We start from the raw sequence: 13,751 nt of genomic DNA, 5'->3' as shown, positions 1-13,751 counted from the left end.
ACATTTTGGATCAAACTGCAATTCCAATTGGATTCATTTGGAGTATAAATTCATTATTAAAATTCGATATATCAAAAAATCAACCGCATAATATTAAAGTTTGAATTAATGCCAACTACAGCAGTTCAGTTTTTTAAATGAAATGAATCATCTTCTATTCTGTCTTTCTGACCTAGATTGAATGATCATTTTTAAAATCCTGACAGCTAAGTTTTCCAAAAATGAACACGTTCTTTTCCTTGAATTTTACATGATTAATATTAAATTACACAAGATTTAAATAATTCCTGATAGTGTTATTTACTTTTTAGTTTCTCTTAAAAACCTTTTTTTTATATAAAAATCGATATTTTTTTCACATAATTCATGAATTAACTATTTCTACAATACTCTAATACATTTTTCTCTTTTGCAGATAATAATTAATTAATGATTCTTGACATTGACAAACGTGGCGATAAGTCAACGCATCGATCTTTTACCCAGAATCTAAAACTTTTGAAATACTATAAGAAAAAAAAATCATGTAGTATGAATACATACATAAAGATTTTTCCCTTTTTCATGTAACTTCAAGTTCATAAATATTTTATAATACTTATTAAAGGGCAACTTTTAAATTTCTATTATTGGTAATTGCGTTTTATATTAGTCGCTGAAAATTATACACAAAAACTAGTTTATAAGAGGAAATTTCGAAATCAGTTCAAGAAATCTGCTTGTTTATAGAAAAAAAAAATATTTCTCCATGAACATAAGTTCAGAACAATATACTTATAAGTTTATCTTATATTTATTTATTTTATTTGTTTTTCCAATTTTCTTCTTTAAATATGAAGAATATGACGAAGAGGGCTTCTCGGGTCATCTTTTCTTATGTTTCAGTGTAAATCATTTTCTTGTGTTTAGATTCTAGCATTTAGATTATCTATAGTTTAGGATAAAAATAACTATACAAAGGATTTTCAAGCTAAGTCAATTTTAAGCATTTGAGTTTTTTTTTATTTTCAATTTAGAATTAATTGAGAAATTTTGGAATGTCAGTATATTTATGGAATATCAAAATCAATATTCTTAAAACAAACTGTCTGGAAATAAGTTATTGTGAAATTAATGCTGATTAGATAATTTAAAACGAACCAGATAACTGCTGTAGTTATTATTTTATTATCAATTAGCTGAATTTTCTGAAAATTTCTGAAATAAAAAGCGAACACACAAATGTGCATTCTAGGCATCCATTTCTTAACATTAATGTATATTAATGTAATTTTTGTGTTAAAGAAAAAAATGTAGAGTGCTATCTATTTGACTTGTATCGTTTTTAAAATAGGAATGCAAATTTCGAAATTCGCCAGTATGTGGCGCTGTTAACAGGCGCATCGTGTAGTAACTTTTTTCTATAATTAGACATCACTTTCAGAACAAGCTTTCGTCGTTCTGTAAATAAAGGAGAGGGGTGGCGGTGAGAGGTAATATATATTTAAAAATCGTCCAGCTTTTTTCCCTCATTTTATCAAATTTTTATGATACATTTTTGTTTAATTTACAAGTCATCACTTTTAAAAACCACCTTTATTGTTTATTTGCACTCTTATTGTTGTATATTAATGAAATGACGAATTTGCTTAAGTTTTCATATGAAATATCGTAAGGAATTTTATATCTAATTATTTTCCATTCGAATATTTTGTGGATTGCATAAACAATTCTTTTTCTGTATAAGTAATTTAAAATGTCTTTTTAATATCTACTCCATATTGCAATAATTTATATTTTAAATATAAATTTAAATGGTTTTTTTTTTTACAAATTTGATAACTAAAGAGCATTTAAATCATACTATGTCCCTTATTTCAAAATGGTCACTGTAAATTCTATCCAAATTGAAACATACATGAGTAATTTTTTTAACATTCTTAGGTATTGCTATATACGTTTTAGATATTTTTCTTGAAATGTATATTCGAAACACCTAAATTTATTGAATTTGAATAGCATAATATCCCTTTTCTCTTCAGAAACTATAGAATATTTAAAGATAAATTTCAGAATGTTTTGTTTTTGAATACAATGAAAATTTCAGAAACCAAAATTTTAGTTATGCTTCTGTTCGTTACTTAATTTAGAATCTTAAGAAAAACCTTCTCTTTTTTTTAATAAATTCATATATTTATCATCACGTTGATAACAAAGATCTAAAAAATGAGTTTTTCGAGTCGGAATTTAATATTTTCTTTACAATTAGTATTTATTAGACATCGTCCTTATTAGTGATAAAATGGGGAAAATAAGCAAATAATATTTAATTTCAAATATAATAAAAATATAATTTTATGATAACACATGAAGATAAAAGAAACAACCAGATCTTTAGCTATCTGATATCAGAATGAAACTGGGAATAAATACCTGTTGAAACAGACTTTGTGCTTCTATTGTAAGAAATGATTAAAGCGTTTATTTAGAGGATAATTATAAGAAACTCATATTTAGTAGATTATTTGAATGTAAGAAAAAAAAAGATAGAATTCATTAGCAGAAGTTAATTAGAGGCTTTTTTGTGACTTGATATTTTGCAGAACTATCTTTAATACAATCAAACGAAAGGGGAAAAAAACTCAGTCATCACTTCAAAACTAACTAATGAAACCGAAAAGAAATGATACATTTGTTAAGTATTTCTTCGCTGTTTTTTGTATCAAAATGCTTTATATAATATAAAAATAAAGAAAAATATTGAATTAAGCTTTGAAAATTTCCTTTTTCAGCAGTAAAGTATTTTATAAACTTCATTAAAGACTATAAAGGACACGTTATAAGTTGTATCTGAGAATTAAAACTCAGTATAAATAATATGAATTAAATTCAGTATAAATAATAATATTAACAATTTTTTTACAGACAAATTTTGAAAAAAAACAAAGTATGAATATTTTTAACGATAATAATAACGAGTTCCAAACGATTTAATTTTGATATGCTTGTGAACTGAATCGGAAAATGAAATGTTGCCAGTTAAGAATAGGAAATCCTTTTCTGATTGTAAATAGGAAAAGAAGTTAAAGCGTGACAATAAATAAATGATGCAGTTTCTTTGACCCAAATGAGTTGAATTTCAAGAAACTTTTAATCATTATTTTTGAAATATCATAAACACATTTTGTTGCAATTGAAGAACTAATGATAAAAATTCTTAGAAGATTCTTTTAGAAAAAATTTAGTTTATATTTCTTTAAACTTATAAGTTTAACTCAGTTTTAAATAATACATATCAAAATTTTGATAAAATTCAGAATTATTTCATAGATAACTTTCAAAATAACTAATTTTTTAATTAACTATTAAAAATAATAAACGAATTATATATGTATCATTTTCATTTAAAAGTCATTGTACTGACTACATTGTGCAGAGACAGCTTAAAGTTAAAATATTCCGCAAAAATAGAATTCAGTAAGATATAACAATTATTCACTCTACATACTTTAATAGAAATTTTTTTAACTTTATGACTTTTTTCCGTAAATACAATATCTGAATCTATCCAATTCCACTTTATTTTATTACTTTTTATATTTTCATACACTATTCTAACAATTCTTACAATGCAGATATTTTTTATCATTTTTGTACAATATGGTAATAAGTTTACTTTGCTGGCATTTCAGTTATTGGTACTGCATTTTTTTTCTTTCTTTTCATTGTGGAACTCTTGAAAGGAAATGTAACTAATGTAAATCTCGTACAAAAATATTCTGAAAAAGGTTCAAATATAATTAAAGTACCTGATTAAATTAGAAAACCCTACAATGTAATCAATTCCAACTACTTTGACGCTCCTGAATCATTTCTTTAATCCTCTACGATTTAAACATAAACTAAAGAATGACTAAGTTGCAAATACAAAAAAAGCATATATTTGATCCCTCCGGTGGAAACTTGAATGAAAAGAAACAGTTTGTGAGTTCTAATATTTTGTTGTATTTCCAATTTTTATCTTCCATTTCTTTTTTTAAATTAATAACATTAAAATAAGTTCTATATTTTACTCAACGTTTTTATTTGAAAAATTATAATAACTCATATATCATATTATATACATTAATTTTATTATTGTTCAAAGATTTAATTAATATATACTTCGAATTAAAGCTCTAAATGATTATTTTTCTTCCGTGAGAAACTCATCAAGGTACCACCATACTTTTAAATTAACCTCTTAATCATTATGTCCGTGCAACATTTAGGCGTAGAATTATCGTTTCTCAAACTCATAATCTGAGATTAAATAATTCAAAGCCACTATAATCCAATGCAAAATTTACGCATAATCCACAAACACCTTAAGAAATCTACGGAATATTAGTTGAATCTATGAAATAGTATATCCCCTAAACAATAGGTGTCATTTAACACGTTGACTGCCGCGTTGAATTACTTATAATGTAATTTATTGTTCCCTCCGGTCACCGGTGAAAACCACGGCAATCAATGTGTTAGATTCTGAAAAAAGAAGAAAAAAAAAAACAGTTAAGGGGTTTAATGAGCTGTAATTTACATTTTTTCTCTTTTCGTTTTGAACTTTATAGTTTTTATGGTTTATGTAAGTCAGTGCGATACTCTTTTTAAAATTTCATTTTTATTTTGCTAAAAATACTTAAATAAAAAAAGTTGGATCTGAAATTATGAATGAACTTCCTTTCATTCATTTAAAATTCATATTCTTGCGTATATGCAGAATGTACAAATTGATTTTATATTGGTTTTATTTCGTTAACCCTTTCAAGGGCCATGGGAAGTATGCTTCCCACCAAATTTATCAATCTTCGAATGAAGTTATAAAGATTGAGATAAGTTCTGACGCATTTTTTCAATAAGACAGAAACTTAGATGCTTCACTTCCTTATCTAGCACAAAATGCCGTGTTTTGATTTGCTGCTTAATTATTAATCAACCAAATTAATTAATTAATCAAATTAAATTTATCTATGTTAGATGAACTACTTTTCTTAATCCAATCTCAATCTCAAAAATATTTTAATATGCCATGACCAGAAAAAAAGGGCTCTTTAAAGGCTTAACTTGTAATCAAAGAAATTTTTCAATCATAATACTCAGAATTCAATATGTATTGGTGAAAATACTAATTAGCCAGGGTAGTCATCTTCAAAAACAATTTCTCGCATACACTCTAATAAATTTGTCACGCTATAGAAAGCCTTACATGGCATTGGTTTGCAATAGTTATAAAATATTAATTTTTGGCGTGCATTTCGCATTTTTACTGAATCCTTTGTTATCCTTGGCGAGTTTTTTGGAGATTATTCTCTGGCATGCATTAATAAAATTTTTTGCAACCGACTGAAATAAAAATTTGACACAAAACTGCACTTATAGTCACAAACTCCCACTCCAAATATTAATACATTTAAGTCATCGTGTTTTTGACTTATCGCGTAGTTCTGAAAGGACAGATTGATAGGCAGTAAACCTTTTTAATGGATTTTGCTCAAAATTTGAAAGGTGTCAACATTATGGATGTCAAATCTGAGTAGAAAACTTTATCTCGCTAGTACTCTTAGTTTTGTATCGATCGTGTTAAAGTATATTCGAACAGCCTAGCAGACGAACTTCCTTTGAGCAGATGTTACGCAAAATTTGACAGATATTTGTACAGTTGGTGTAAGGATCGTATGCCAAATTTCAACCATCTAGCTTAAAGCGGTTTTGAGCTATCTTTGTCATAGACAGACAAGCTGGCATTTTCTAAAAATGGTGGGATATATCAAAATCTATGAGTTCGAATTTTTTGACGATTACTATACTTTCTCTATATTACGTATAAGAGAAAAAAAAATCAGAAGAATATTCTTCTATTCCAGCTATGATAATCACAATAATTTTCAGAGTCATATCTTGGAATAACAAAAATTAAAACTATCAGTAGATAAAAGAAGAATTTAATTAGAAAATTATTTCTTACTTGGTGAATTCGAATCTTCCAATCTGAAAGGACAGGAAGGAGAGTTCGACGAAATCTCCAAAATCTCCTCCCATGGCCACGAAGTTCACCTTGCAGACGAATGGCAGGAACCTCTGGAAGGGTCCGGTCACTCTGATGGGATACTTGACTCCTGCTTTACCGGAATATGTCTTGTTGCAGTCTGTAAAATAGGATGGATTTACATATTTATTGTATTTGAAATTTCTACTACAATATTTGATATTTTAATATTTATTTAAAAAAAGCATCAATATAGAATGATTCATAGTTCTTTAGATTTTCAAATGGAATTTTATGAAATGAATGTATGGTCTGCTTCAAAAGGAATCGGACTTTAAAAATAAACATATAATGGCTAAAATTATCATTTCATGAGACTTGCCTCTAAAAATACATTTATCTTCCATTTATACATTGCTCATAATATTCCATCCATTGCTGGGACGGGTATTGTGAATCCTTTTCTAGGATAAGCCTCGTGGGAAACTTTCTTTGCTCTTTTTGACTGTTTTAAATCATTAACTTTTCAAGACTAATAAATGTTTAAACCAACGAAACAAATGAAAATGGAAAGAGTCAAATCTAGAAAGTTGCGACCTGATGATAAGTTTTAAATTGTTTCCATTAGTACTTGAATAATCCAACAATACCCAACTATTCGTTACATGTTCCATATTTTAAAATTCAGTAAAGCGAATCAGGAACGTATTGGGTTTCAATGAATGCCGCTGCAGAAAAGCAGTCAAAATTGTGTAAAATGAATTATTGTTGATGTCTAGATCTTTAGCAAACTCATGACGTTGGAAAAAATGCAACATTTCCTGTATGACATTTTTTGTGGATCAAAACTCAAATTTCCTCCATTTAAAGATTTCCTAGTTTTGGATCGTCAATGGTGACCGTACTGTCATGTAGGGAAATATAGCACTGGAATTGGCAAAAATAATAATCTTCGTATTGTTCATTCTTGGATTCGAAAAAAACATCTGGGGTTTTTTTTGTCAACGTGCTAGGAAAGGTGTATTTCATCAAAAAAGGGGTGAGAAGAAAGATGAAAGTGGAAGTGTATTTTTAACAATAGGATGAAATCAAATTATTCTCAAAAGTATGACGCATAATAGCCACTCGTCTTACTAAGTACTATCCCTTAGCAAAATATGATCGCCGAAATGTTGTAGAGTTGGGATTCTGAAACGAACAATATAGTGGAATATCTAAATGTGGCTTTTACTCAAAATCTACTCAAGAGATAAATTTTCATAGCAATTTTTCAAATGTAAATTATCCCAATAACACAAAATACTAGCTACACCCTTCCACGGATAAAACAGTAATAAGCTGAGGAATCGTTTTTGAAACCAGTGGCACTCTTAAGAATTCAGTTAACCACGTGGTCTTCCTGGGCGGAGCTTGCTACCAATCATGTAAATATTACGTGGTCTCCCTGCTGATGCTAGAATACTTTTTTTTTCCAGCAGAAGGGAACATGACTCCTGTACTAGGGGGAGTGTGATCACGATTCTCTCTCTCACCCGAGAAATTTTAAGTGTAGTTCTTTAGGCCTACTACACTATAGCGTAATCATGTGCATTTTGTTGTTGTTACCAGTAAACCACATAAAAGACAACATGTGTCTTCAAGTCATTTCACCCAGGCAACAATCTTCACTATCAAATTATTGTGTAACTATGAAAAGCAACAATATTTTTTTACAGGCACTCTTCTCTCCGAAATTTTCTCACATAATTTCCAATAAAGTTCTTATCCCTCTTAGGCCGTATAAAATTAAGGCCGTGAATGACTTATATGATAATGGTTTACATTAGTCATGAAATATAAATTTTTAGTATAAATCTAATATTTTTATTGAATTGTCGCAAAAGTTTTTAGGACGTCATTCCCGTTTGATTAATACTAAACTTCGACATTAACTACAGTTTTAGTCACAAAATCCTATACCGAATTTCATATTTAAATTACTGCATTTGTTTGTTATTCTGTAGTGAATAGCATGTAAGCCAGTTAACAACTACGCTACCAGAGTAATTGCTTTTGTATCATGGCCATGTTACTTGGCTACGAACCACAAGGTCCCAGGTTCTATCCTCGTGCATCACAATCTTCCACATTGGTGACCCGGACGTGATGTAGTGAATAGCATGTAAGCCAGTTAACAACTATGGTACCCGAGTAATTGCTTTTGTATCATGGTCATGTTACTGGGCTGCAAACCACAAGGTCTTGTAAATTTTATTGCTTGTAAATTTTAGTTAATTGCCAATCATTTTGTTGATTTAATCATTTATAATGCAAAAAAGAATTTTAAAAATATAGTTTATTCTTTATTAGAAGCTTTATTAAATATCCTAGAAACTAACTTACTTTCAATCTCGTCAAATAAAATTTCTTCTTTCTTTTAAAATTTCTTTGTTTCTTTTGTTGAAAGATAAAATTAATCTTATTCTGTTTTCATTAATTTCTTCAATTTCGGTAATTTTAGTTATTTCAAGAAAAAGATTCGATTCTGAATGTTATAAATAAATTATACTATTTCATGTTGGTATGATTTTTTTTCCCAAAATTTTCTCTTATTTTATAACACAAATAATTCAATCCTTTTAATTTCGAAAGGATCAGATCACTAAAAATAGAATATCCACATGAAACACAAAAAGAGAACCAATTATTGAAACTGAGAAATAATTAAGATATTCTTTTTTCTATAAAATAAAAATTATATTAATAAGCAGCAACTAAAACATTTTGAGAAACTAGTCACTGCTAATTTAAATTGTTTACGTCTGCAAACCACAAAACTGATATCGTAAGGCTAATTAGGACAAATATGGAAGTTACTAATTTTATATATTTCTATTACAAAAGATTTTAATAAGTATCAACATAGTGAAATTACTATTATAAATTTTAAAAAATCATTTAAAAAAAATTTCTAGTTGTGTACATCTAATTATGGTCGGTTTAATTTTCACTCCCCTTAATTGAAGGATTCAGCAGATAATTAAATGTTCCTTGCTGAAATAAGACTCCCAATTAAGAGAGAAATAAATATAATCTAAAGAATTTTCACAAATAAGTAATTGAATAATTCTCTTTATACAGAAAATAACTATTTAAGGAACTAATTCAATTATTTATCAAATTATCCATTTAAGTAATTTTTGATTTTTTTTAAATAAGATATTTAGTTCATGTGTTATTTACATGTAAGTTTTACAGAAAAAGAGAATGTGTAATGGCATTTGTTATGGACAATATGTATTAAAATTCTGGATTAAATGTATAATTCTTAAAATAAATCTATAAAATGTATAAATGCATAAATAAATAAAATGTATAATAGTATAAATGTATAATGAAAGTTTCTTTTTAAAATTCAAACTGAATTGTGAAGTGAAACGAGAATAGTAAAATTTCTCTTGAATGTCTTCCATCCTGATATATATCTTAGTTGGTAAAATGTGCATTTTCTGCTGTTATCTATATATATTTATTAAGTGTGAAATGAAAATGTTTATAATTTATAGATGTTATTGCTTCATACCAATTACTCTATATATACTTCCTATATATTTTTACTGGCCAAAATGATTCATATTCAAAATAATTCATTCAATTATAAAGCCACTCTATAACTGAATTGTTAATTTATTCAATAATTCAAGTCTATTTTCTATCATGTACCTTCTTCGTATGAAAAAAATATTTTAGTTTTTCTGTGCTTACGAGTATGAAATTTATTTTAATTACAGAACATTTTGAAACAATTTTTCTTAAATAGCATGAAAAATTTTAATAAGTATTTGAAATTCGCGTTTCATTAATTCCTTCTTCTCTATATTAAATTTTAGAAAACAAATTCTCTTTCCGATTTGTAAACATAATTCTTCCGAAAAGCAGGCAAATAATCGTCTGCTATTATTTCAACTTCAAATAATTTTGTGCAAATTGTAGTATTATCAGTTTTAATCATTATTTTATTCTTACATAAATATAAATGATTACTGTGAATAACAATGTGACTTATTCTAATTTGATTATATATTAGTATAAATAGTAGTTTAACAATTAATTTCAAGGTAATTATGAGTATTTATAAGTATATTTAACACTCTGAAAACAAATAATAGCATTAGTTATTTGAGTATTAATTATACTATAATATTGTTAATAACTCAGTAATTTTCACTTAAGAAATAATGTAATTGTAGTAAATAGCATTATGTCATTTGACATATATTCAATGGGAATAAATTAAATTATTTTCATTTTTAATGTACGATTTTTGTTATAAATTATCAACGTACTATTTCCTAAATAGATTCCCTTGTTACCATGCTACATTCAAGTTCGTTTTAATTAAAAATTATTTTTATAAAAATGCAGGTAATTTTATAATTGTTGCAAATTTCCGTAAAAAGAATATGGCTCAAAACATCGGAAAAAAAACACATCGGTTATATACACATTTTGAATTTTTATACACAAATGTTTTAGGATAAAATTTACTATAATAGAATTTTTAAAAAATAGAATAAAAATTAACTGTATGCTCTATTAACAAATATATTTATGAGCGCTGACATTTGGTGACAATGGCGAAATTAATAGGTATAAATTTAATGGCGAAATTACTAGGTTCAATTCAAGATAAGACTAAATTCGAACAATTTAAACGTCTGCTTCCAATAAAATAAAAGCTGAATTTTAAAAAAAAATATATTGTTTTTATTTTTCAAAAAAACTCAGGGATTTTTTTTGCTGCAACAATAGGAGTTCTACTACGTATGAATCACCAATCAGTAAAACAAAATTAAATAGCAAGATTTTAACTCCAATTTGAATTCAGAATTGAATAGTAACTATAATATATTTTTGTAAACAGAAAATACATAAAGCTAAGATTCATGAATAAATTTATTAAATAAACTAAAAAATTTTTATGCATTAATTAATGCTTACTTAACACTATTTACACGGTTACCATACCACGTGTAGCAAAAAAATCAGTGTCCTAAATAGAAATTTCTTCCATTTAGACATTACTAATTTTAATCCACGAATATTCAAAGTAATTTTTTTTGCTATACTAATTGTTAAATTTATCACTTTTTTAAATGAAAATTTTCTCAAATCGACAAAAAAAATTAACTTTAACGAATTATTACAATAAGAAAGAATATTTGTCTTCCATTTAAATCAATTTTTATGTTTTCCATTTAAATCAATGCCTTTCATTATTTTTACAGTATTGAACATTTAAAACAGTATATTGTAGATTATAATTCATGGCAAGTACTTTATTCAGGTCAACGGAAATGCTACTTCTTTTACTTTTTGTGTACTTTCAAAATATGGGGCATTTTAAGTTTTTTTTTCCCGTTATGTAGGATATGTAAATGACTAAACAATTTTTATCTCTATCGTTCGTTAGTTGGGCTCTAAAATGTGATCAAGATTAATCCTCTAATTCGGAAATCATTCGAGTTCAGGAAATCATTCAGGCTCAGGTATCATTCGAGTACTGGAGCGTCCAAGTTTCTTTTTCAAAAGTCAGAAAAATTCTTTACTTTTTTAAAAACTGCAGTGATAACCTGTGGAATTTATTTATAATACAGGATTCCACTTAGCTGAGGGTTACTAAGCAAATATATGGCTCGGATATCCTTTGAGAATTTTCAAAATCCTTCCTGTCCCTGAAACCCATTTGACCGAGCTTCTCTAGCGAATAAAGCACGCATTTCAGGCATTTAATAAATTACAATAAACAGAGCAGTGAAGGGATATTGCAGTAATTCAAGCATTTCGAGTGCTCAATTTAATTTAACTGACCCGGCCTTTAGGGCCTTTCAGTATTGGCAGAGTTAATAGTTTGAATCAACCCCACATATTAAAATTTATCTATGTAGCATCAATTTTACTGATTTAGAGCTTTTACATATAAATGAATAGATAGACAGACCCAAAGCCCTCATGTTAATATATTTTTATTCAAGATTTGTTAAAATTCATTATTTCTAGTGATGAAATGTTACTCCAAATTTGATATATATATATATAGCCTGTTTTCCTTTTTGAGCAAATGTATTCGCATTACTTTGATAATTACACATTTATAATTGTATTCTATTGTAAATATCCAATTTGAGTCAATAACATACGCCAAATTTCATTCATATCAATTTTGATTACTTAAATTTTACAATACAACGGTGTAAAACCGCAGGCAGAAAATAATCTTAAAATGGCGTTTTTAACTTCAAATATGTGTAAAGCGAGGAGTTTCATCAAAAATTTAAAGCTGTATTTTTTAAAATTGTAATAACCTCTTATAATATTTTACATAGAAGAGAATAAAAAAGTGAGGTTTTTTTTTTTTTTTTTTTTTTTGTATTTGAAAATAATTTATAAGCTCTTGTTTACAAAACAACTGCCAAATAAAACATTTACTAACACTTGAAATCGTCACCAATACAAGGAGAAAACTACTTCTGGCAACTGCGTACTTCCATTTCCAATTTCAACGATGCATTATTATAAAAAAAAGTCATTTTTAACATTAACTAGCTCAATTCACAATGTTTGTAAGAATAAAGTTTTATTTTTCCTGCCCTTAAGGGCAAACAAACAAATAAGCATATAAGAAACGAAATAGCTGTCATTTATTTATTTATTTTCTATCTTGGTGCGTTCCAAAATTACCACTTCAGATTCTCTTTGTGTCGTAAAGTATGGAACTAATAACCCGAATTCAAAATGAGTATAAAAATGACAAGTCATTAAATAAGGAAGAAAAGTAAGAAACAATAAAATATTCTGTTCACTTTTTTTCCATTTTTAAAAACAATCGTTTCTACTCAATTTTACCCATTCCATTTTTCATGATCTGTTTTCTATGCCATTTTCGTATGATTTTTTTTCCTTATAGAGGTGGGAATGTTTTTCTCTCGGTATAAAACTCATAAACATCGTAACATGTTTCCAAATAGGAAAAATGAAATTCAAATCTAGATGATGTTCACCATTTATGGCCACATCTGATAATTCAATTTTAGATATGTACTAAAAAGTTACCGAAAAGTTCTAGATAATGAAACTTTTTAATAAATATTTTGAAAGTAATGTCAGCACAAAAAGACGCAAGTTACTCATCGTTTTCTGTATATATTCAAAAATCAATTTAAAAAAATGAGAATTTTAATTTTTGAAAAGTTTTTATGCACATTGGTTTGTAAATCCTTTTGATTAAAAAGTAATAAACAAAGAACAAGGAATGTGAACATGTAGTGACGCGTTTCAAGTCTATGAAGATGGAGTTTTTACACTTTCTGATGCGCTAGAGTTTTGGATTTGGGCACATTTATGAATAAATTCATCAATCTGACTCAATGGATTTTGGAGTCATGTCCACATACATACGTACACCCCTCTATATTATATCTTATTCAAAATTCGGCATATATCAATTACGTTGATATAAAGGATATATACTGAATTTCAGTTTTTACCAGATTCATCCGTTTTTACACTTTTTTTATAAGTGTGTTCAAATCACGCCCGGGTCACCAATGTGGCGAATTGTTCTGAGTGAGGATAGAACCTGGGACCTTGTGGTTCACAGCCGAGTAATATGACCACAATACAAAAGCAATTGCTCGTGTAGCGTAGCTGTTAACTGGCTTATAAGCTTTCACTACAAATGTAACAGCCCCCTTGACTGTAACTG

General features: G+C 27.4%; 1 protein-coding gene across 3 annotated transcripts in view; it reads right to left on the bottom strand.

Moving 5' to 3' along the window:
* The window catches only part of LOC129974822 (uncharacterized), a 199,783-nt gene that overhangs the window by 20,200 nt on the left and 165,832 nt on the right, over positions 1 to 13,751 (bottom strand). For all 3 annotated transcript variants that reach the window (XM_056087584.1, XM_056087586.1, XM_056087585.1), the window contains one exon: positions 5,987 to 6,167. In XM_056087584.1, coding sequence (XP_055943559.1) covers positions 5,987 to 6,167 — 181 coding nt within the window. The remainder of the gene's footprint in view (positions 1 to 5,986; positions 6,168 to 13,751) is intronic.

Source organism: Argiope bruennichi, chromosome 7 (genome assembly GCF_947563725.1).
Source record: "Argiope bruennichi chromosome 7, qqArgBrue1.1, whole genome shotgun sequence".
Taxonomy (NCBI): domain Eukaryota; kingdom Metazoa; phylum Arthropoda; class Arachnida; order Araneae; family Araneidae; genus Argiope; species Argiope bruennichi.
Note: the sequence above shows the minus strand (reverse complement) of the source record. Positions and strands in the feature narration are given on the sequence as shown.